Source organism: Sylvia atricapilla, chromosome 5 (genome assembly GCF_009819655.1).
Source record: "Sylvia atricapilla isolate bSylAtr1 chromosome 5, bSylAtr1.pri, whole genome shotgun sequence".
NCBI classification, from domain to species: Eukaryota; Metazoa; Chordata; class Aves; order Passeriformes; family Sylviidae; genus Sylvia; species Sylvia atricapilla.
In genome coordinates, this window is record NC_089144.1 from 33564179 (window position 1) to 33590119 (window position 25941).

The window sequence follows — 25941 nt, forward strand, 5'->3', positions numbered from 1 at the left end:
CAGACGTTAATTGCTATTCATTACTTGGTCATGTCAATGAAAACAAGAAAAACTTCAGGTAATAAATTCTTCTGTTGGAAGATGATAATGAATTAGATTGTCTTTAATAACACTGTAGCAGAAGATTGTGAAATATATAAGAAGCACCTTATAATAAAAATTGCACTACATTAAAAGTATAGTTTAGATGGTTGTCTTGTTTCAAGCTGAGATCTGCTATGCTTACAGAGAATTGAGCCATTGTGAGCTTTGTTCATCCTCACAAGCACTTCAAATTTTGGGAGAAATTGTTTCTAAGCTGGCAGAAATCTGAGAAAAGCATTTTGAAGAAATGGGTCTCACATTTATTAATATAACAAAGTGAGTCAGATGGCTTAAATAAAAGAATAACCCTGGCAGCTGCTGAGCTCTTACAACTGCTGTTTTAAATCAAAGGGGAAGGAAAAACCTTATATATAAGCTCCATGACAAGCAGGAATCAGTAAAGTCAAGAATGAGAACAGAATAAAAAAGGAACATGCAGCTATTGCAAAGGAAAGCAAGCAGGAGCATGCTAGTAAGGTTTCTGCTGTTGACACTGTTCTCTATTTTATATGAATATTTAATCCCAATTAAGCTTTTTGATTCTGTGCCAGTAGTCACTGATGTAAAATGCAAGCACAGTATACTTCAGAAGCATACCCTGATAGATCTGTTGATTAACTAAGGGAATTAGGAGGAACAGGAGGGTTGGTCATCAAAAAAGTTAAACCCCTCAAAATTAGCACTGTAATGAATTTTGTTCTGGAGCTGGGTAATATTTCAGAACTACAGGAAGTAAATAATGTAACTGTCATTCAGCGATTCAAAGATGAAAAATACATCTTAATCTTTCAAAAATGTTACATAAGATAATTGCTTTAGACAGCTTTGAAGAGCCCTCTTGACACACAACTACAGTTTCTAGCTTTCCAGACTCTGGTTTCAGCTCAGGAGAAACTCAGCTTCAGATGCAAGACTTTGTGAGCCCCAGACTCCCACTCAAGGGACCAAACTGATGAGAGCATGAGCTAGGCACTGACACCCCAGATTTGGGGCACTGAAACTCACCTCGGAGCCCTGCCCTTGTTTCAAGGCAGATGCTGCTGCCAGGAATTGTATCAGGGCTATGCACAAGGCCAAGAGCTTGAGGAGAGGGGCAGCAAGGAGCATCCAGCAGGGTGCTTCGAGGGTTATGTGTGATCCAAAATCCTGTCCATCTTGGGAGATGGGCACATACATCTGCTTGGAGTCTGCAGCTCAGGAGAGAGGCTTGAGGATCTTATCTGTCATGAAAGAGCCTCTGTAAATGTCCACTGAGATCCTGGGACTTCCCTGCCCTGGACCAGGGCTCAACATCAGACTTTCATCTTGCTCCTTTTCTTTTACTTTCTAGCTATGAATCTTTGATTTTACTAAGGCATTAGGTATCCAGGAGGGCTGCTGAAGCAAACCCCATGGGAAAGTTCGGAGGAGAAACACCCCAGCTCTGAATCCTCACTGAGCTTAGGGAAGAGACATGGAAAGCTTTGAAGTAAATAAGCTAGTGTTGGTACCCAGGGTGGTTCAATAATTCCAGAATGAGGGAATTACAGAGGGGGTTTGAGTTGTAATTTTGGTTTTATGTGTCTAATCTTTTGCTTAAATTCAGGTACCTTCGAAGACTTTAAATCTGACTCTAAATTGAAACGCAGTGCTACAGGCTTTTTCCTTGCTGTCAGCTGAAAAGCAAGAGCTCTGGGACGTTGTCTGGGGAAAGGTAAATCTTTTCTATCACACTGAGCTACTGTGGATGCCACACAGAATGAGGCAGCTTTAAAGGATTTTCCCAAGTCAGCTCAGAAAAAGTGATTATATAGGATTTATGAAGCAGCTTCTCATAAATTTAATAATGACTCACCCTTTCCTCCACTTGCTAGATTGCTTATCACTGACTTGGATGCTCTGATAGAGCAGCATTAGTAAGAAACCACATGATTTATCTTGAGATGGTATTTCATTCTCTGAAGATAGTTCACATTCTGATATCAGAATGAAGGAAAATAATGCTTTGGTAATAGAAGATATATATATGGTATATTCAAGGAATATTTTAAACTGCTGTTCTCAAAGCCATTTCAAACAAATCTGAATTTCTCCCCTTAACCCTGGAGAGAGCCAAAATGCCCTGAGAGTAGGTAACTGATCAGAGAGTCTCTTTAAGGTAGAATAATTTAGATAATGCTTCCAAACTCTCCTGTCTGCTATCTCCTGTCCTGCTCATCATGTTTAGCATGAATGCCCTTCACCTGTGTCACTGGGAAAACTGGCCAGTTTAGGTTAAAATGCTGTTGCAAGCTGTTGAAATAAACTGACCAGTACTGCACAGGAGCAGATGAGTGCTGGGAGAGCTGGGTGTGTGACTTCGCCTCTGTGGAGTCTGGCAGAGCAGGAGAAACAAATGGGTTGTGATAGCATCTGGTCCGTCCTACCACAGTTTAGTCTCAGCTCCAACATTTATTTTCATGGTAACTGACCAAAAGTGGGATTCATCAAGAAGCAGAATATCCAGATAAGCAATAAATCCACATATCAAGATATTGAAGGGAATAATCAAAAAATGGACTCATACTTGCTGGGAGAGAAGAAAAAACCTGTTCTGTTCCTGACCAGTGCTATGTTGGAAGGTAAATGTCCTGAATCTCATTAGCCTGGTCTTACAACCATTAAAATATCCTTTTCCATAAAGACCATCTTCTTTCAAACTTAGTGGCAGTGGAGTATGTTGTCATGGTTCAAAATACACACATAAAATTTGAGTTCTACTGTGAAACGCTTGTGGAAGAATGACCTGGGACATTTGCGTACATATTGTCTTTCATTAATTCAGTATCAGATTTAATACATGAAATCACTGTATTCATTAGTAATAAAAACACACTCTGAATATGTGTCTGTTGGTATTGTGTTAAAAAATTCAGGGGGTCTTCTGCAAGCACTCTCAGCTGTCCACAAAATGAGTCAGAATGCAGCAAAATTCATTTTGTTAGAACCAAAAATACAAGTATGTTATCGTGTATACTTGTATGCTACGAAGTGTGCTTCATAGGAACAGCTCTCTTAAATTAAGAGTAAATAAGTGAGAAGAGTTTTAAATTTCAAAATCTATCCCATTAATATAAACAAATTTTTATTATTTTCTGAATAGCTGTTACATGAGTAGACTCATACACAAAGGTGTAGAAAGACCTTTATGTGTTAGAAAACCTTTGCCACATGTCATGTCAAGAAATCATTTTCTCTGAATTACATTTTAAATCTAACTTTTCAGGGGTCATCTTATTATTAAACAAATAATTTCTGATGCAATTAGCTCACTGTATAGAATGTTCATTACAGCTGTTTGGGGCATTATGAATGATGTGTGATTAGTGCTAATACAAAAGAGAAATCAGTGGATTTCACTCAATGTTTTGTCTCTCTCCCTGGAAAACGGTAGGTGAAAGGAAACATGCTCATAATTACTAATCAAAATTCTAGCCAGGATCTGGTTTCTAAATGAGTTTAGAGGAGACAGCACTGCTTATTAAGAGTGTTGGGCTTTTTGCTTGAGAAACAGCTATGGAAAGTCTGCCTTTCTTTATTTTCATTTAATTTAATTTACTTTTCTACTTTTTCCTTCTGCATCCTCAGAAAAGACCTCTTTTTCTTTTCCATGACTTAGCACTGACTTGGATGCTCTGAGAGTGCAGCATTAGTAAGAAACCACATGATTCCCCCAGACATCTTCCCCCATTCCTCCATAATTCAGTATCTTCTAAAATTTTTCAGCACACCGTTCAAGGTAGCCCCCACATTTTCCTGTGTCTCCCATCCCCCTTCCTGCTCTGTGTGCTCTGTCGGCACTACTGCAGAGCACTGCATGACTGCAGATGTGGGGAGAGACTCCTACACACCACAGCTACCCCTGCAAACTCTTCCAGCACTTATGAGAAAAATCTTGGCTAAATTGCAAATGTTAGAACTTCACATTAGATGTGCCTTCTAATTGATCTATTTGCCATGAGTTGTGTCAAATTTTTGTGCTTCAGAAAAAACCAAAAAGTTCATTGCAAAATCTACACCAAACAAAAAAACCCCATGAAACTACAAAACTCAGAGCACACAACTTACTACCTGCTAAAACTGTTGTATATCAACGAAAGGGGAGCAAACTTGTCAGTGAAGAAAACAGGTTCTGGTTTCATGGTCATAAAACAATTGCTACATGCAATCAAGACTGAAAAATCTTTTTAAGTTTTGAAAAATCATCTTGTAATTTTATTTCTGAGAAATAACAAAGTCCTAGCCTGCAGTGATCACTAAATGTCTAACACATTTCCAAAGGAAAAGGATAATAGCTGCAGCACTATATCAATCCCCAAACACAATGCATTTCTACCAGCATCTGGCATTTTGGTCTGGAAAACTTAAATTTCACTCTGCGAGAGGACCCCAAAGGGAGCTTTTTTCTTTATTTTACTATCACAGCTATGCTAAAAAAGCCACATGGTTTGGGCAATTTGGCTGTCACTGTGCATTCACTTTCCATGAGTATCTTCTGATCCATACTAGATGTGTGACCCAGCACTGTGTTATGTGAGCATTTTAACTTATTATTAATTTCAGAGCTGCCATATCCCTCTTGTCATAACTACTTCCATTCTCCAGGTGGTTTATTTAGCATGGAAGCAATCCCAGAGTAAAGTGCATAGTGACATTAAATCCCAGTGGATTTTAAATCCTCCTGACCTCTATACCCACTGCTGCTTGACAGCATCAATCAAGAAGACACCATCACTCTTCCCAGTTTTTCGATTAATCACAAGTCCTTTGTATCAGAGTGCCTTACACAAAAACAAAAGGCAGGGTTTACAGTCTGATGCTCTCTATCCAGACCTGGAAGTAGTTGGGATGAATGGGAGGGTTGTAAAGTTCTTTCCTGTAACACTCAACTCTACTATCTCCACTATTCAGTATCTCTCATCTGCTCCTTCTCCATCCCTTCTCCTCTGTAAATCCTTCTTGGAACCTTGCTATTCCTAGCAGAACACCTATTGGGAGTGGCTGTTTGAGTAAAAAGAGGCAAATTAAACTGAGTCAGAAATTAATCTTTGTATTCATTAATTTTGTTACAAAAGAAGTTGAACAGTTGCATTTAAGCTGGTTTAAGCTGCAATCCCAGCAGTTCCATCTGCTCATTATTCTTATAAGACCACATGAAGGAAACTGCATTAAATTCATTCCCAGAAATGTATAGAAAATTTGGGGAACGAGTAACAAAGAAAGGTTAGTGCACAGATGTGATTTATTTATGAGGAAAAATTAATAGCTAAACTCAGGAGCCCAGCTAAAAGCAAATAATTGGAAGGGCTCTCAAAGGACCCTCTGGAAACAGGCTCAGACCTCAGACTGTGAAAGTGCTTACTCATTTTTATTTAGTTCTTTTTCAAGAAAAGCTCCAGATAAAAATTAGAGGGGGAAAGTGGCTACAAATGTTTTCCAGATCTGAGAATCATTAAAGGTTTTACAGAGCTAATAGGAGCAGTGGCCTTTGGTGGCAAACAGCTGCCAAGTAGAACTGTACGCAGGTAAATGACTTCTCTTAGGAAGCCTTAGTGGCTACCTCTGAACTAGAAAAGAAAACAGGATCTGTTCTTTGATCCTGATTCTGAAATGTGAGAAGGGGAAGAAAAGCTCTCAGGGCCTGGGCATCATCTGAGATGGTGTTTGTTAGCACAAGGCAAAATGTGCCAGAGTGCCTCAACAGCAGACAGTGCGGATGGTGGCACACCTCCACTTCAGGCCCTGTTCTGGCCCGGGTTAGTTTGCAAATATAGATGGAGATCGGGCCCAGAATCACCCCCCAATAGGCACACAGTATGATACTGTTGGCAGCAAGGTGACCTTCTGCTTAGGAAAATTAAAAAAAAAAAAAATCCATTAAGCTCAGAAAATACTAGTCTTCAGTCAAATCCTGAGGGAAATGTACAACCCAACCCTCTTACCCCTCTCCCCTTGCTTTAGTCCTCTGTTATCAGAAAAATATTTTCAAAAAGCAAAGATGAGCAACTACACAACAATACTTAAAACATATTTACTAATGTCCTTTTTTTTTACAGTCTAAGAAGACAGAGAATTTTCCTTTTCTGAGACTTCTTTCTATTTAATTTTGAGTTTATTAACCAGATCTTTGCTGTGTGGTTCACCAGGAATGCAGAGATTATACCATTACAGAACAACATAGCTCTATAAATTATAAACATAAAAAACAAATCTTGGATTTCTCCTCCAAACCATTAATTATGAAAGGATGCTGGGGAAGCGGCTGAGGGAGGGAAGCCAGGGACAAGTGAACCAAAATATTATCACACAGTCATTAAAGTTACCCATACTTTCATTTACAGGTAGAACTAGAGAATTTCAGGCACTTCTTAAGAAGGCAGTCTTTCATTTTCAGGGGGGTTGGGCTTTTGTTGTTGTTGTTTTGGCTTTTTTGTGTTTTTGTTTGTGGTTTTGTTGTTGTTGTTGTTTTTGGGGTTGTTTTGTTTTGTTTTGGTTGTTGTTGTTTCTGTTTTCCATAGCCTTTTCATTAATGAAACACATTGGGATAAACATAGGAGATTTGTTGTATAAGCCACCAAGATACAGACTGTTTTAGAAGAATACCTCCAAGTATTACCTACTATGAAACATTGTTAAGGGAGGTTTTATGTGTTCCTGGCAAATCAGATAACAGTACAGGATTTCTCTCCTGGGATATACAAACCTGCAAGTACGACATGAAGCCTGGTGAATGAATTTAAGATATTCAAGCAGAAATCTTTGTACACATACATCTAATTATAAAAACAGTAATTTGGGTGGGGTTTTTTGTCTGTAACAGCAGCCATTTTATCCAGATTTGTTTTCCAGTTGGATTTGCTTTTTCCTCCCTTAGACACAGAAAATAATAATTTGTAAACCATCTTTTAAAATGCTCTGCAACAGTACGATTAAGTTCAAGTGACCCTGCTCCCACAACTCAATGAGGTCACCATTCTGTATGGGGAAATACATGCCATATGCTGCAAACATTTCGTGGGCTTGGGAAGAAAGGAAAATGAAAAGGTTGTCTTGGTTTTCTTCTAAAGCTTTTAATAAGGAGCAGTCCTGTGTCAGAACTTTGAATTAAGAGTTCAACGTTATTGCTAATATGCTGGTTTACATTGGCAGAGTTTCAAGTTAAATCACTGTTCTCTGTCCTCATCAGGAGGCTCTATCTTACACCTATCAAGTTTTCAGAAAGCCCCTCTTCTAGACTATGAATAAGCATGCTGCAGTATGATGCTCTTATAATAACGCTCACTTTTTAAAAATTTCAATGTTTACACGCCTCAGTTTGATTCGTAATGAAGACTGTAAGACATATATATCTCATTCATGGCATGTTTGACATTTTCTGAAATTTACTGTCTAGGGAAAAAGCAATGTCAGTGGAATTACCACTTTTTGCCTCATCTACAGAAATGTCACCCAGCTGTGAAGAGATTTCACACAAGAAACTCTGGTAAGTGGAAGTGCTAATTAATCTGCAGTCATTTTACAGCCCCTTTTCACTAGCCACCACCCTCTGAAAGCTTCCATATGTTGACACCTGTTTATGGGATCCCTAAATCTCCAAAATTCCCACGCTCCACTATTAAGTCACGCTGGTGGTAGCTGACAACTTGTGGACCTTGTATTCCAGAAGGCTCATGGCTAGCAGTAAGGACAGCTCACTGCTGTTTGGGCCCAGCATTTCAATACAACATCTCAAAAGGCAATTAGGCTGTGTTGCTGTTGTCCGCAATTTCACTTCCTGAAAACTATTTCTGTGGGCAGGATTGCTCTATGGCAGACACCCTGTGAAAAATCACAGGGTAAAACTGAAACCTTTCCATCTCAAGAGGAATGATAGTTTAACCCTTTCTCTGCTACTCCTGCCTCCTGCCATGCTAGATATGTCACCGAATTTCATCCTCTGGGGACTTCCAGTTGATGCTCCCAGATGGAAAACTCAGACTTACTGTTGGACTTGGCAGAGAGCAACGTCTTGAATCCCAGCATAGATCAGGAAGCAGTAAATATGCAAGCAAATTTGAGACTAGGGAACCTCCCCTACTCCCAGTCCTAGTCAGATTTGAAGATCAAGTCTTAGTCATCCTGTGAAAGAGGGTGTCTGGTGTGGGGAAACACTAAGAACTGTAGCAAGTCTTACTTGAATCTGAAGGCTGGCATAAATATAACCCTTCAGTGTATAAATGGTACCTGTTCTGAATGTTCTGAAAACTGTTTTCAGAGTAGGATTTCACACACCTATTTAAGAGAGGGAGATTTATATGGACATACTTCTTATTAAATAAAAACTTGCTACTGTGGGACATGACACAAAGCAATAAGAAACAGCAAATCATCTCTCTTTGCTCATCATGACTTTGCTTTTCAGGGATTTGCATTTTTTTCACTGAATGCACCACTATTGGGTTCAAATTTATAAACAGATTTCCACAGACAAGAGTAACACTAACTTCTTTAGTGTCATGACAGATTATAGTTTAAGAATCATAAATTATCATGACAGTGATATCATGGTGCATTGGAAGGTAGAATGAAAGGGCTATCAAAGCATGTTTCTGTTTACTGTACATTTTTGGATTTTAGGGTGATATTTGAAGTGAGACATGATGAAGAATAAGCTAGACCCCCAAAGGCTATCTAAGATTTCCAAGTATTTTACAAAGTATGATTTGAAACCTGTGTGACAGGAAAGGAAATCTTGAAATCAGAGAGAAAACTGTAACAAATATTCTGGAAAGGAGATATGATAAAATAAAATGTAATTGAAAAAAAAATGGAAATGGAGCAACTACAACAAAATGCACTGAGATAAAATGAAGTGCAGTGAAAAGGACCTAAAGTTGGCAAAATTCTTCACACTGAAATCCCGAAATCAGGGAAGAAAGGCAAACAAATAGACAGAAGATATTGAAGAAATTAAATATTAAAAAAAAAGAGAGAGAAAATTCTGAAATTAAGTGAAAAGAATAAAAGTGGAAGGGATGACATGAAGTGCAGGGAAAAGGACTGAAGCTTGACCAACTGATCCTCATTGAAATCACGAGATTTCATTCCCTTTCCTGAAAGGAGCAAAACATTTAGTCTCAAATATTAAAAAAAAGATCATTTAATCCTCCCTTATCCCTAGAAAACCAATCTGACTTCACATGAATGGCAAGTAGTCACATTTTTGAAAATCAAGCCTTACCTAATAAAACTGGGCACACATAAAGCCATTCATAATCAGGATGCATCCTACTGATGATAAGAAGAAATGGAAATGTTAGCATCATGCAGAAATTTAGCATGTATAGTATGGATTGTAGAAAGACAAGGAAATTCCAGTCAACCTTGCTGAATACAGTACTAAATTTGCATTTTCAGAATAGACTGGGGCAGTCAGATATCCAGTTTCATTTAGACAAATACATAGTTAAATGTGAAATGATGTCTCATAAGAAAAAAGTATCTTAAAGCACTGAATCAAATGTATGACTGCCTAACACCATTAAACACTTCAGTAAGCTAATGTTTGAATTTTTAAAATTAACATCAATGTTTCCATCCCCTCTCATATCTCCCTTTTATAGGCCATGGGTTTTCAGCCTGCCATGTAAAGCAGTTACTTCATTATCTGTGAATTAAGCTGGAGAAAGGATCCAAATATTTAGCACATAGGAGCTGAAAACAACTATTTCAATATTCTTACGTGTGCTGAGACTTGCCGCTGGGTTTTAAAACAATCACTGCAGCATTTACACATCTCTGTTGTGTTATAGGTATTACTTTGACCCCGTAAAGTAGGTATTCTCAGAAATGGAGAAATGGCAGAGAACTGTGCCAGGACAGAGGGAGAGTCTCATGTTTCTGTGTGAGAGAGCTGAAGGCCCTTCAGTTTTGTAAGGAAGAAGGTGGCAGAGAGAGACATTCTCTGTAGGGTAGTCCTGCAGGTGGAAGGCCTCCTGCATCACGCCTGAGAAGGAGTCATGAAACAATGTGGAAAAGAATTGTGTCTCTTTCAGGTTAGACCAAAAGTAATTGTTGTATGTTGATCTATTATATTATATATCACTTATTTTAAACACACAATCTGTGTTCTAAACACACATATAAACAATCTGTGCTACTGTTCTGAAGGGTACGTTTGTGCTGCTGACAGCTTCTCAGAAGATGGGCAAATTATTTGCTGCATTCTATTTAGTGAGGTATTGGAGGCATTTCTCTGTTGCACTTCTGTCTTTTGGGGTGTGAAGCCACCCAGTTATCTAATCTCAATCAGAAGAACCCACTAGCCTTGCACCAGCACCTGCTGCTTTTGTGTCTCCTTTAACCTGCTTGCCAGTACTCGAAGCAGCAGCAAGACATCCACAGTGGCCTCCAGTGTACTGCGTAACAGAATAAAGCAAAACAAAGAAGAAACTGAAAGAAAATAGTTAAAAAAATAAATACAGGGCAAATCAAAGCATGGGAGCTTGCAAAATTATTATTTTTTAAAAAAAGTAAATCTTACAAGACTTAATTCATTGATGGAAACATAGGCTTGCTAGTGGCGTGAACATGCAAAAATACAACTGCGAAATTTTGCTGAAAAAACAGTGATGTAACAACATAGCAAATATTAACCTGCTAACTAGTAACCAGTGAAAATCAGTTTAAAAACAGGTTGTATAAATATTTGCTTTCATGACTGAATAACAGGGGGACTTCAGTACGAGATTAGTATTGAGCATGAGAAGGCTTGGTATTTCATAAATGAGCTGTCATAAAGTTTCAGAAAAGGCAAGGATCTGCTGTTGAGCAAAAGCGAAGACTAAGCGGCAACTGCCAAGGCTCGAGTGTAGGGAAGGACAGGCGACTTTCAATGACGACCTTCCGGAGAACAGTTTGCCAGTTATCCGTAACTTCTCTTGGGGCAGCTGGCTGGAACACAGTCACATATACAGGAAGTGATGTTACGATCTGATGGTTTTGTGATGGGGGCCGTGTAAAAACAGAGAATTACGGGTCGAAGTAATAAAAAAAAAAAAAAAAAAAAAAAAAAGGCCCCCCGTTCCCGGCCACCATGCCGCCCCTCCCGTGCCGCCGTCCCGCCTTTCCGCGAGGGCGGGGAGATTATGGCGGAGTCCGGCGAGCGGCGGGGCGCGCCCCTGGAGCTGTGGGGGCACCTGCGGCCGCTGCTCAGGCCGGCGGCGAGCGACGAGGAGGAGAGCGATGACGACTTCGAGGAGGAGCTGCTCTTGGTGGAGGACACGCTCCTGCAGGCCGCCGGGAAGGAGCTGTCGGCCGCGCTGCCGCCGCGCCGCTGCGGTGAGGGGCAGCGGGCCGGGCCGTGTGGGGCCGGGCCGTGCGGGGCCGGGCCGTGCGGGGCAGGGCAGTGCGGGGCAGGGCAGTGCGGGGCCGGGCAGGACATGGCCAGGCCGTGTGGGGCAGGGCAGTGCGGGGCCAGGCCGTGTGGGGCAGGGCAGTGCGGGGCAGGGCAGTGCGGGGCAGGGCAGTGTGGGGCAGGGCAGTGCGGGGCAGGGCAGTGCGGGGCAGGGCAGTGCGAGGCCGGGCAGTGCGGGGCAGGGCAGTGCGGGGCCAGGCCGTGTGGGGCAGGGCAGTGTGGGGCAGGGCAGTGTGGGGCAGGGCAGTGCGGGGCCGGGCAGTGCGGGGCAGGGCCGTGTGGGGCAGGGCCGTGCGGGGCCGGGCAGTGCGGGGCAGGGCAGGACAGGGCCAGGCCGTGCGGGGCAGGGCAGTGCGGGGCAGGGCCGTGTGGGGCAGTGCGGGGCAGGGCAGTGCGGGGCAGGGCAGTGCGGGGCAGGGCAGTGCGGGGCAGGGCCGTGTGGGGCAGGGCCGTGCGGGGCAGGGCCGTGCGGGGCAGGGCAGTGCGGGGCAGGGCAGTGCGGGGCAGGGCCGTGTGGGGCAGTGCGGGGCAGGGCAGTGCGGATCCCTCCCCGCCCCGGGCTCGGGGCTCCGCGGAGGGCCCCGGGCAGGCGGGAATGGCGGCGGGGAGGCGGCGCTCGGCCCCGGGCCGCCCGCCCGTGCGCGGCGTGTGGGAAAGGTCGGCCCGTCCCCGCTGGCGGAATCGGTCTTAAGCGAAGTAGGTGGTGGACGGGCAGTGGAAGTGTGGTCTGTAGTTTTCTACGGGCACAGGATTTTGGCAGTAAGAAAACAAGATTTTCCCATTCAAGATAACTTGACGTGAAAAAAGCGCGGTTTCTTTTATGACATATGAGGGTGTTGATACTTGATGTTAATGATTTCCAGGTTTCTCCTTAGACCTGGAAAAGTAGATGAAGTTGGAGCAAACTCTGCCTAAAAAGTATTTTATCTGCAAGTTGTTTTTAAAAAGGCCAAAGTGGACTAAATAACCAGGGAGAAATAAATAAGTTATTACGGACTTAAGAGCTGTCCTGATGAGGAAGGACACCCTGCTGAACATAGGTGCCCACTTATTCTGGTCATAGCAGTCGACCCCCAGTTGTCCATCAGGGAATGGTCTATTATTTTTTTGAAGGCAAAGAGGAGGCAAACCAGATCATACAAAATGTTAAGAATTTATTATATTACTTTCTTGTAAATCTGGTGGTTTCAGTCATGGGAAATAATTGGTATACAAATGTATCTGAAGATTATGCAGGCATTGTGATAGAATAATTTGTGATAAAACTGTTCAAAATTCGGTTGTAAGCTTGAATTGGAATAAATAGTAAATCATAATATTAAACCATGTGTATTTAATTACCTTAATAAATTCATAGGCAAGATTTATTCCTCATGCTTAGAGAAAGGCGTTTTAGTGCTTGTTTCTGAGTTTGGTTTCACTTTTGTTTTTCAATACTAGTGGAGAGACTGACTTCAGGAGTTTATGAAATCCTTGCTTTACTTTTACTACAGCAACTTACAGAAAAGATTAAAAAAAAAACATTGAACAAAGAAAACTCTTTTAATCAGCACAAACTTTTAATTTTTATGACTGTTAATTAACACTGGATTTGTTTTTCTTTTTAATGGTTCAGTTATTATACAGGAGTGCGGCACCAAAAAGGAGTATGAAGTAGTTGGACGTTTTCCATTAGTTGACCCTTGGTGGAAAGTTAATGTTAAAGTTAAAAAAATGGGGTCGAAGTACTTCGTGCAAGGATCTCCATCGTATTTTCTGCAGACTGATGTAGAAGAAAACAACCGACAAGTATTTTCACTCTTTCTTAAGCAATGTAATGTTCCTGAAGGTTGGAGAGAAGAGTTTTTTGCTTGGCTTCCTATGGAGTCTGTGCTGAGTTTTAGCAGTCTTAAAGAAAAACTAAAACAGTTCCAAGTTTCACACCTACAGCCAAGTAAGATCCGAAGAGATACCAAGGATGGCAACATCTTCTATTATGTTTCAAAATCATGTAGGTATAGCCTGTCTTAATTGTTCTTAAGCTAAGGATCTCTGTCTCATATACTGCATTCAATCTAACATGTATTCTCTGAAATGTATGTTCAAATAATTCTTTTATTTTAAAGTATTTTGGGACAGCAGGACGACTGATCTATTAAAGACAGACCTACAGAAGGACTTGGCTGAATTTTGTAGGCTAAGTAGAATTGTCTGTGCTAGGGACACTCCATCCCTGGAAGTGCTTAAGGCCAGATTGGATGGGGCTCTAAGCAGCTTGGTCTAGTGGAAGGTGTCCCTGCAGTGGCAGGGGTTTGGAACTAATTGATCTTTGAGGTCACTTCCAACTCAAACCGTTTTATGCTTCTGTGATTGCACCGTGCAAAGACGCTGATGCTTCCTGTAGTTCTTTCAGCTATACCAAGCCTTAATGAAAAATGGGATCAGCACTACTTAAGCATGGTGGTGATGGCTTTTTTGGGCTGGCACATGTTCAAAAGTAGTATAGGTGCTTTTCTGTAGTGCAGGGATCAGTGAAGGAGTTCAGTGTAGTCCTGCACTAAATAGACTATCTAGGTGTGTTTGAATCCTGCCTGTCAGCAGACTGGTATGGCTTGGAGCAGACTGTAGAAGCACTGGAATGTCTCCACATGGAGATAGTTCAGACTTCTGAGGATGCTGCTGTGGGCAATGTTAGTGGGGTTACATGAGTATGAGTGTGACTACCTGAGTGTTAGAGATTGGATCAGGAGTGTTCTTTTGAAGCAGACATCCCCCTTGTCCCCACTGTGATGCAGTCTCTGAGAGTACTGATTGTATCCCTGCTGGATGAAACCCAAACCATTTTTTCATAAGGCAGTTCAGGATAAACAGAGTTTAAGCATTTTGAAAAGGATTACAAAAAGTAAGAAAATGAGAGAGAAATTTGTAATGTGTTGGATACAGGGGAGGCAGAAGGATGAAGCCAGAGTCAGTATAAATTACTTTGCAACAATCTTTGTGTATCACATAAAACTTCCCGTGTTTCTGGTGCGTGCAGTTGCAGGGAAGGCGGTTTTGGCAGCTCTGGCTTTTCCCAGGATACTGGAGTTCTTGCCGGTTCTTCTGCCACGCCACTTCTGCTGTCTGTTGGATAAGATGTGTTGGCAAAGAAAGGCTGATGTGGATGGTGAGGAGGTAGCTGATGAGACGTTAACAAAATTGGATGAGATGCTAAAGGATGAGCCATGGAAACTAGGATTCAGCAGGGTAAGTAATGTTATGTACGGTAAAAATACGGTGTTTGCTGCATTTGAGGTGCATTACACTAGAGTGCTGTTTCAGTGGGGTTCTCTTGATTAAATGGGCATTTGTAGGGGCTATGCGTAGTTCATTTGGAAATGGATGATATACTGCACTCAGTTTTAGCAAAGGATTTTGTTTTTCTAGTTGGTCTAGAATAAATTAGTGTCAGAAGATTTTTGAAAGTGGTTTTGTTACAACCATTTGTTTAGTATTTTCTACAAGGGACAGAAAATTAAATGCTTGAGGTAATTGGGCCAAAACTTGGACAGCTGATTTAAAATGCTCAACTGTTCTTTTCAATTTTATAGCAGTAAATGAGAATTTTTCTGTTTCTAATAAGTAGAACAATATCTGTGTTCTCATAGTAGGCTTGATTAGTTTCTCTGTAAGAGCTTGTGTGGTCCAGTAATTTGTCTTTTGTTCTGGAATTTGCAGTGGTTGCTTACCCTCCTGTTTTCCTTTGCTGTGCTTGCTCTGAGCTTTGCTGCACCACTTCTTAGCATACCTCACATGAGAGCTGCAGCTTTAGTTGTTCACAAATGTGGATGGTTTCCCCTCTGCTTTGGGCCCCCAGTGCTTTACTGATGGATGTTCTGACTTGCCTTTAAGAGCTCTGACTTGGGAGATTCAGAAGAGTAGCCAATATATTCCAGTGTTTCATATAATTTCCTTTAAAAAGATTTTCGTCGTATCCAGTTCGGCTATTCCTTGATGCACTGTGGACTTGTTGCTCTCTTGCTTCAAGGACCTGTGTTGTCACTGCAGTTTTTTTATCTCTTGAACACTTTATTTAGCCTTTTCTCTTAGGACTGAGCAAGTGTAATTATTTTTCTTGCTCTCAATAGTTCATCTGTTTTGCACATCTCAATCTTTCTGTTCTAATCTTACTATTTTTCGGTACTGTCTGTACAGGTGGTGTATTTCTCAAAGTAACATGTTCAGAATTGAGTACTGTACTCTGCCTAATGGCTTTCCTGTGCTCTGTTTCTACAGTTCGTGTACCTTTACATGAAAATGTGTTATGTGGTGTGCAAAAGTTCTCCCTAATACCCAGTTTCTTTGTAAGGTTTTTTATTTTTATGGTTTCTGTTTCATACAGAAGGCTGACTAAGAGGAGTTATCATTCCAGCTTACTTTTAAGTATTTTGTTTTCAGGTAGCTTGAAATGCATAACTTCATACATTATGAAAAATGCGTACATTTTTACAAACTTCCACTCTCTAAACTGCAATTTGTATTTACTAGGAGGAATGTTATTCAGTGAGAGGCTGAAACATCTTCTGAAATAAGTCTGTGTTTGCTTTTACTCTTTTTGGGGAGAAGATTATGTACAAGGAGTTGAAGCTTCCTTACTGTGAGGCAACGTGGGCCGCCTTCTGTCAGTGTGAAGATCTCTTGAAGATTCCTGATTTGCAGAAGAATGCATTAATTTTGTATGATCAGCTCAAGACACACTGTAGACAAATGGGACACACATATGAAGATCAAGATGAATTAGCTCGTTTTGTATCCAAACATATGTCCATTGAGCATGTTTGGCAAGCTCTTGAATTTTTGAAAGATCAGAATGTAGTGATTAGGGAGAAAAAGCTGGTGTTTCTGCCTTATCTTTACAAATCTGAAAAAGATATTGCAATGTATGTAGGTGACCTTCTGTCAAACCACACATGGAAACTGGATGTGGATGTGAACAAGATATTTAGTGTTTCTGAGGCACCAAGAGAAACAGTAGATAACAAAATGAATATTACCCAGACACATGAAATGGAGGAAAATAATCCAGACAATCATGATGGTGAAAATCACTTTCCTGGAAAGGAGGTGGGCTCTATGTCTGGTATCCAAAGTAAAGCAGAGGTAGATAAAGATCAGGTGATTGCTGTAAAAAAAATTTGTTCTAATCCTGTCACAATTATAAGTGGAAAAGGAGGCTGTGGGAAGAGTACAATAGTTAGCTGCCTTTTCCGTTATTTGAAGCAGATGGAAAAGGAAGTGGAAGCTGCTTCTAAGGACTTTGAAGAAGACTTGGATGCATCTGAGGAATGGAATACGTTTGATCACCTCTGGGAATCAGAGAATATGTATGCAAAAAAAATTTTGAATGTACTATTCACTGCACCTACAGGGAGGGCAACAAGTCTTTTGAGAGAAAAAACACAGCTTCCTGCATATACATTGCATCAGGTAAGGTTTGTTTGTTTGTTTGTTTTTTTTCTTTCTTTCTTTTATTTTTATTTTTTAAAATTAGGTTCTGAAACACCTTTGGGCACTGCCCATTCTTGTTTTGGAAAAAAAATATAAAAGCTTTTTATTGAACTTCCCTTAAGAAATGTGTGGCCTGTTATTGTTAATGCTACAGTACAGCTTATCAGCCTCTGAAAGTCAGCATTATGTTTTGGGAAATCATAAATCAGTCATTTGAAATACATTATTTGCTAACTTTGGTTTCTTTACTATTTATATACATCTGAAACTTGTGCTTCTCTAGGGCATCCGGTTTTTTCAGCTTCGTAGTTCTGCATTTTGTTTTAGTGAAGGCAAAAATAATTTCTAGGTGGTAGAGCTCTTTTCTAGGATCCTGTTGCCTAGCAATCATAGCAGCACATACATGAAAAGATCAGTAGCCTGGGGTTGAATAATGAGAGAAATTTCATTTGCACAGCGTTTTCTTAATTAATGTTAGGTATTGTGGAATTTTTTTAAAGAAAAAATTAGAAAGCACACTCCTTTTAGATAAACTTAGGCCAAGTCTCTCTTGTTTTGAGTAGCAAAAGGTGCCAAGAAGACACTGGAGTTGTGCAATAATCTATATAAATAGGAATTATAATAACATAGAAACTACTGTTGGCTTTTTTAATCTTTGGGGACTGTTTGGGGATAGTTACTGCAATTGCATGCAATTTCGGGTATTATCAATGACAGCAAGTTGTAGTAGGAGGTGTTTCTGTTACTGAGCAACCTAATGGCCAACCTTGTGTCTTCAACAGTTCCTGCAGGAAAAAAGACTGTGCTTTTATGTAAGTCAGTGTCACTAATCTCAGCTAGAAATGTATTCACTGAGGAGGAAAATAAGACTGAATGGTTGAGTCTTCTGGGTGTTTACAGCTGTAAGTTCAGAATTTCAGATAACAGTTCTACATACATTAGATGATACCACACTGTCTTTTATAACACAGTTTACAGTTGATTTGTGTCAGAGCTTGCTTTATTTTTATTTGCTTCTAGATTATCTATAGTTTTAAATCGTGGAGGCAGAGTGAGCAAGCACAGCCGTGGAAGTTTTCTGGAGTTACGGTTCTCATTGTGGATGAAGGAAGTTTGGTGTCTGTACACATTCTTAGTTTAGTTTTAAAACTCTTGTGTGAGCATGCTCAGCTTGCTAAACTTATTATTCTAGGTAAGTGAAACAGCAAATTTAGTGTTATACAATGTTTAATAATGCACAACATGCAGTGGAAGTATCAGAGCTCCCACCCAGTCTCTTAAAAACTCCAGAATGTTACATTGTTCTGTACTTGGATACTTCTGCTATATCTTAAGGTCAGATGAGATAGACAGTTTTCCAAATGTCAATATGAAAGTATCTCCATTGTCTGTTTAGCTGTGTTTCGTCTTATTCTGACTTCCATGTGGTAGGTTATTACATATTGTAACTGGAAAACTTTTCTGATTTCCTTAAACGTGAAGGGGTTATTGCTAGCATATGGACAGTATTTTAGAAGGGAGTTTTCATGCCATTCTTAATGCTAGGACTATCTTGTTCTAATTTAAAAAGTAAAGCAAATGTAAAGTCAAATTTTTATGCTTTTTTAGTGATTTCCTTTTTGACGTGCCATTTATGGCATTTGTTTTTAAATATGTAGCTTTCAGAAGTGTGTTTGAATAAGATGTGTTCACTGTCAGTGCTCATCAGGCAGAGGGATTTGCCAGTAAAGCATTACTGAGTGAGCAGTATAAAAACCCCTGAACTATGCTACAACCTTATTCCCAAAGTTTCTTAGATTCTTGAAAGTTTTATTTCGTGTGAATTGTATTTAGGATGGATGTTGCTATATAGAGGCTTGAGTGTTTATTCATTCCAGCGTTCTTTTTTTTAAGACAATTTTCAACAGCTGATACGTTACTCCTTCTCACAAGAACTAATGTGCATTTTGTTTAGGTGATACTAGACAGCTACCAAGCATAGACCCAGGGAACATGTTAGCTGATATCTTTGAGGGTCTAAAACCAAGAGGCTTTTCTGTGGAACTGCGAACTAACCACAGAGCTGAATCGCAGCTAATTGTAGATAATGCATCAAGGTAGGATATCCTGATGTGTGTGTGAAGAATTCTTGGTATTCTTGCCTGGCCTTTTACCTGCAAATAGCAGTGCATCCAGATTTGACTCTCTAGGACTGCTTCTGATAGGTTGTTTTAGTATGGTTTTTTAAAACCGTAACATTGGCTTTAAAAACAAGCCCCCAAAACAACAGCAACAAAACCCTATAGATTTTTTCAGAAATATATATTGGACAGAAAAATTGTGTGCTGGAATGCTCTTGAACATTATGGGGTGTATTTCCACTGCAATGCTTTCGGATATTCTCTGTTGTTTTCAAATGAGTTGTAAATGCACAACTGACTTCATGCCTTCTAAAATGGCTTACAATTGCTCTTCTAAAAAGGAAGTTTTAAAGACATTGCTGATAATTGTGGCAACTAAAACAGACTGAATTGGCTGGAGAGTTTAGATGTCAAGGGCCATTACATCACTGTGTTTTTTCTGTATCAATACCTAAAGAGTATAAATGTTTCCAGCATTTGCATTACTTCTGTTTTGGAAAGAATTCTGTTTCCTATCAGTGCTTTACTTCTTTAAGAACAAAATCTAGGTTTTGATGTTAATTAAATTTGAGAATATTCTGAACATTTGCAAAATGTCCAGAACTATGAAGTGTTCTACAAACATTCGTACTTATTTTTTTAAAAATAGTTCTGTCTTACTCCATTTTGCTCCCATGGGAGGAACTGTATGGGTAATACTAAGTATCTGTTGCAGTGATGGAGTGTTTAGAGAATAAACTACCATTTTTTTCAATGTGAAATTAAGTTATGCTCTGAGGAAAGAGTTTTCAGGGCATGTAGTGTAGATGACAAAAAATTTCTAGGTGGTAAACCTCAGGCTGATGCAGGTGATGATATGCTGGAATTTTTCAACTGAAAGTAACTTTTTGGTTTCCCTCCAATGCTCTGGTCCAGAATCTCTCACCGGCAGTTTCCTGAATTTGATGAGGTGCTGAAAGTTTCTGCTTGGAATGAGGAAATGACAATGCCAATCCCGGAGAAGAAATTTATTTTTATTGCTTTGCCTGCTGGCGGGAATTGTGAGAGTATGTGTGTACAGTCAGTCTGTGATCTTGATTTTCGCTTTGGTAAAGCATAGACTGTTGTCTGGAACAAAAATTTTGGGCAGGTTTCAGTCTGGCTTTGTTTGTGGTATGAATTTAAATGCTACATTAAGTGTTTGTCTTTTGCCTTCTCTAAGTGTACACAGCAAAACCCATAGGTGCAAAGAATGGGCTGTAGAGCTCCAGCTCACCAGTTAGACCTTAGTTAGAAATGGGGGACAGCTTCTATCACTGCAATTGAATGTGGTTGTTTTTTTATATTGTAGCTGGAGCTGTCAAACCTTAAGAGATGCTCAGAATTGATTCAGAGGTGAATCATTTGAGTAAAAAGCAACTGTAACAATATGGTGTGCTGGACAGAAATGTGCTCCCAGCTGTAGAGTTGAATTAGGCATATTCTAAGAAGGGATGCCAGTATCTCTTTTAAAATGTTTTCGGGTCAGGGCTAGAGCCATTGATTACTGATTTTTTTTTTTTTTTTGACATATATTTGGTATAAGTGGATTGAGTGGCCTCTCTTTTATATGCATCAAAAAGCTTCAAAGCGAACGCAGAAAAAAATAGTACAGACATTATCACCTTATCTTACTCTAGCAAAACTCTCAGCAAACAGAATACTAAAAGTAGATTTCTTTTGTGAAATCTAAGCGCATAAGTATGTGGCTTGAAAATATTTGATCTTTACCTCTTCAGTGTTCTGTATCAAAACCTTATTTTGCATGAAATTGCTCCATGCAGCTGTTGTTTAACACAGAAATAAGGATTTGTTTCTCTGTATCACTCTTGTTTCTCAGATTTCAGTAGTGGATTAACTGCATGATATTTTCTTGGGTGTTTTGTGTTATATTTCTGTTTCTTTATGGGGGATGCATTTTGCGTGGGAGTTTTTGGGGAGGGGGGTTGTGTCTTTTTTTTTTTTTAAACAAGTTGAGATGTCATTAAAGCGAGAAATAAACAAAGGCAATTTCATACTGAATTATGTTTTTCTGTTTAAAACTTTGAATATTTTTATGTCTTATCTTTTATATCTTTTAAAACAGATTTACAAACTGCAATAAAGATTTTACTTAAAAAAGGGCCAGGATTGGAGGATGCCAAACAATCACAATTCATTGCTTTCAGAAGGTAACGGAGTGTGCAGGCAGACGTTGAAAAGCTCCTTGCTAGCAGACACAATCTAAAAATATCTGAGTGTTTTGAGCTGCAGAGACTAGTGCATGTAGCATAAACTACTAGATACTTGGAATACTCATCACTTAAGAAGGGTGGGATGTAGAGCTCTAACACACTTTGAAGAAAGATTGGAAGTTAGCAATCACAGGAGCATGAACAGTATGCATGGCTTGGCAGAAACACTGAAGAGATAAAAGGGATAATGTGCACTAGTACCATAGTCCATAATCTTAAATTCTGCAGAAAAGGATACTTAGGAAAAGCTCCACCTTTAATTGTGAAAAACCTTTTCTCACTAAGTAAAAAGCACCCACTATTTACAGGTTCCCAGTGAGCTAATAAGTGGTTTGTGAATGCTGAGTAATTCTGATATCAAATTTTTCTCCAGTCTGCATTCAGGTACAACACTGTTATTAGTGATTTTTGTGTATGATTCTTCTAGAATATATTTATAGGTACTTAAGATGCACTTAAAGTTAAAATTCCAGGTCTTTAAAAAGCAAATAAATCTTGTTATTTTTAAGATAATAGAATATAATCTCTCCAGGTTTTAGTTTTTCTTTATTTTTCTTCTTTATCTTAAAAAGAAATCTAGCTAATCTAGGTGTACAGTGCAAAAACTTTCAGTGGTGTTTAGACAAAACTGTTCCTTTACTCCCTGTCTTCTAAACTCTGAGTAAGTAATTGTTCTTAATAGGTGGTGGAAATGAATATTTATATTAATTTATAAATTAATGCTAATTTATAAATTAATACTAATGTGACATTGTAGTTGTATGTTTTGTATATCATTATTTTGTTCATGTTCTTGTTTTGTATGATTTAGGCAAGATTGTAATCTGATAAATGAACTTTGTTGCCAACACTATTCAAATCATTTAACCAGGTGAGCCAGTGTTTTGCATTTTTCCTGTGACCAATCTAATCTTGTTTTTGAAAGTGTTATAGCCAGGCCTAACTATAAAATAAGTTTGCAAACTTATAAAATAAGATTGCAAAACTTCCAGTGTTTCATTTGGATCTGATTATGTTATAAATCATTTATATAATAAACTTTATCTGGTGGTTCTTTAATCTCATTTTGAACAGTGGTAAACTGCTTTTCATTTAAATCCACTATGTGAATTCTGAGATTTTAAGTTACTATTGAATATTCAAAATTCATGTAAAAGCAACATGAAAAAAGCCCTCAAGGTTAATTTTTTTTTGCTCCTATATAATTTCTAAATAAATTCTGAAATATTTTTGTGCTACTCTGTATTAGTATTTTTTACCAAGTGGTTTTACAAAAGTTCAAGACATAAATGTGTTACCCTAATAACTCTGAATATTATTAACGTTTTTAATCTGAGTCAAGTATAGAGAGTGGAAAGAGAAAAAATACTGAGATGGTAAATACACACACACTTGGTAAATAATTTTCCCCTTTTTCTTTCTCTGACCTAGAGACCATAGGAACAGACTTCTGTTTCAAATTGGGGACAAGATTGCCAGCACGCGCAATGTGTATCTCAAGGATCTCTTGGCAGTCTCTGGTGTCAGAGAGGGTCCTAAGGATCAGGAATGCAGAAATGGAGAAACCACACTCCCTGCACAGGCTGATGAGGAGGGCAGACGACTCTGCAATGGAGATATATTTTTCATAAGAGGGGTAAGTCCTTGCTGCAAGAACTTGCACAAAGAAAACCTGGTGAGAAATGATTCAGTGCTTGCTGAATCCCCAGAACAAAACAATTCACACTTTTTAAGTTTAGTCCATAATACATACTTAGTTCTGCTAAAGAGTTGTGTAAAAAACATGAAGGAGGCAAGGTACGATAGTGAATTCAAAAACCTCAATTCTGGGCTTTTTTGTACAATGTATTTCAGTTGGTCTGATTGTATTCATTGTAAATATGTTCTGTAAATACTCAAATGAATTGTAATTGAAAGAGATAACATTTAACATAGTCTTGAAGTAAAGAGTAATGTGACAGCTTAAGTTTTCCCTAGCAGAAAACCAAGCCGGCCTAAAAGTAACAGCAACAAAAAAAAATGGTTTTTTTGCTGGGTTCAGTGAGTTGAGCAGCGAAAGTATCAGAAGTTAGGGTAGGCCCTGAACAGTGAAAACTGTTGAGAGTGGTCAGAGAAAGACAGCAGTTGATTTTAGTGTCTTCTGAAACTTCAAGTTGGTTGATGTTGCAGCTATTGTAATTTCAGGGAAAGGTAGAATTGGGAAGTACAGATGTTGCCCCAGCTGCTGATCCAGGCTTACTGCTGACTGTTGTGCTGTTCCTTTAGGATGCAGAAATTGATAAGCAGCGCCTTCTGACCATCAGCAGCACGTATGGTTCCACGTTCACTGTGAACTACAAGGCACTGAGGAAGCTGTGTCACATTAGGCATGCCTGGGCCAGAACTATTCACACATTCCAGGTAAAAACACAGCAGCTGTGAGCTGAACTAATGCACTGTATTCTCTCATAAAACAATCAGAAACTTTTCTTAAAACTAGAATTCCTTGAATGCAGGATGGAAAACATTCTTGAGAGTGTCCCCAGTTGCCTCAAACTTCCTCATTCTAGCCTTTTTTAAAACGATTTCCTGGAGCTCAGGCTTTGACCCAGCGTTCTGGCACGTTTCAGGGCTCCGAGGAAAGGACCGTGGTGTACGTGGTTGGCAATGCGGGCCGGCAGCACTGGCAGCACGTGTACACAGCTGTCACCAGGGGACGCTGCCGGGTCTACGTCGTGGCTGAGGACCAGCACCTCAGGAGAGCCGTGAAGAACAAGGAGATAACCAGAAAAACGCGTCTGCAGAGATTTTTGAGAGAGGCAATTGCAGAAACAAACAACTGTCCCAAACAAACGGCCTCTCCCCTGGTGAAGTGCTGGCAAAGTCAAGAGCTCGAGACTCAGTCTGTTCCTGTCACTCAAGGTGCTTCTGACCCACCTGAGCTTCAGAGTCACCTCATGATACAGGAAGGGTCATCAGTGCTCAATAAAGAGCAGATGAACGGTTTGCAGCAAAGTCCATGTAAAAGACAAATTCCTGCATCTCAGGATGCTACAGAAATACCTCCTGTAAGTATCTCCTTTTATCTCCTTTTTGAAAAAGGTTAAACCAAACTTTTGCACTCTCTTTAACCACCGCATGTCACCTGGGCACTGTTACAATTGTTGACAAATTTGGCAATGTCTTTGCAGAGTAATATATGGCTAATACAGAAAAAGAAAAGTTTAATGTCAGTTGTAGTAGACTTATACATGTTTTTGGTCTCAGAGTGATCTGTTGGCCAGCTTAGCCTGCATCAGCTACAGATGTGTATAGGCACAAATGTCAGTTTTTAGGTGACATGCTGTGAGAGATGTATATAAAGTTTAATAATTGAAATTGATTTTTATAAAGTCAAACCTGCTAACAGATGCTTTTTTTTTTATTATATCTACTTTCTGAGCTCATGGAGAAAGAGCCTTTTTTGAAGAAGCTAATATATTTTAGGTCTGTTTCAAATTTGGGTAATATTTTTGTTTTGTTTTGTTTTGACAGACAATAGTAGAAGAATCCCCACTTGGATCTTCCAGACTTAAGAATCTAACACTGGGACAGCAAACTCCTAGGAAGCTTTTCAAAAGCTAACAGACAATTATTAATTTGTCTTGGTATGAACCTTTACTGAACCTGTTCAAGGCTTTTGGGACAGCGAAGCTGAATATGCAGGTGCCTTTCTAAGACCTTCTTGGTTTTGCATGTTCTGCCAAGAACAGCTTGTTTTATGCTGAGCCTCTTACATTTCAGTGATCCATTTTTAGTAGATTCATTGGTGTACTGGTCATCAAAAATCACAATTCTGTTTTGCTGAAGCATGAACTTACAGGTCTTTGAGGATCCAAATGTTCCCTTAAAAATACACAAAGATGTATTTTGATTTAAAGACTCTTAGCTATCCATACCAAGATTTATTTATTTCAAATGCTACAGTATGATGAGGTGCTGTTACTGATGTCTCAAAACTGTAGTTTCCTTGAGAAAAAAAAAGTTTAGAAAGGGGTCTAGGTTTTTCTGATGTGACAGATTTGTGGCCATGAAGCTTTGATGGATTATGGATGTTAATCTTGTTATAGGCATAACAAGAAAGTTGGAATCAGTGACATAGAAAACTTTTTCTATGATGTAGAACTTGCCCTTGCTGCTTTAGCTAATAGTTCTATGCTGATGATGATCTTGGTAAGAAAATCAAAACTCCAAAGCTGAGTTCAAATGACATTCCACTTTCAGCTTTCTCATGTGTACTATGGGACTTGGTGCATTGCCGTTTTGAGATTAATAAATTGAATGTTAAATCAAGCATCAGGCGACACATTGCACTAAATGTGGACAACTTGCTTAGCTTTAACAACTTTTTTTTGTCATAGAGTAGAAAAAAGTATATCACAAATCTAAAAATGGGGTTTTTTTCTAAAACTCTGAGAAAAACATAAAGTTGAAAAACTCTACCTCATTTTTAATGTTTTTAAGTCACTGTTTATTTCAATTTATACAGTTTTTCCATACAAATATTTGCAACAGTTTGAATTTCAAAAAACATAACATAGACGATAAATATCATGCTATTAAAGTATTAAATTTGTACAAAAATACT

The 25941-nt window shown here is 39.3% G+C and overlaps 1 protein-coding gene across 1 annotated transcript; it reads left to right on the forward strand.

Annotated features, from left to right (window-relative positions):
- Nucleotides 1-11195: 11195 nt before the first annotated feature.
- Nucleotides 11196-25922, forward strand: HELB (DNA helicase B). The gene is made up of 13 exons (XM_066319132.1): nucleotides 11196-11421; nucleotides 13113-13487; nucleotides 14514-14722; nucleotides 16082-16942; nucleotides 17984-18155; nucleotides 18918-19059; nucleotides 19999-20129; nucleotides 21188-21272; nucleotides 22147-22206; nucleotides 22767-22971; nucleotides 23601-23735; nucleotides 23945-24382; nucleotides 24849-25922. Exons 1-13 carry the CDS (start codon nucleotides 11229-11231, stop codon nucleotides 24936-24938), a joined length of 3096 nt encoding a protein of 1031 aa, XP_066175229.1. The 5' UTR covers nucleotides 11196-11228; the 3' UTR covers nucleotides 24939-25922.
- Nucleotides 25923-25941: the final 19 nt, after the last annotated feature.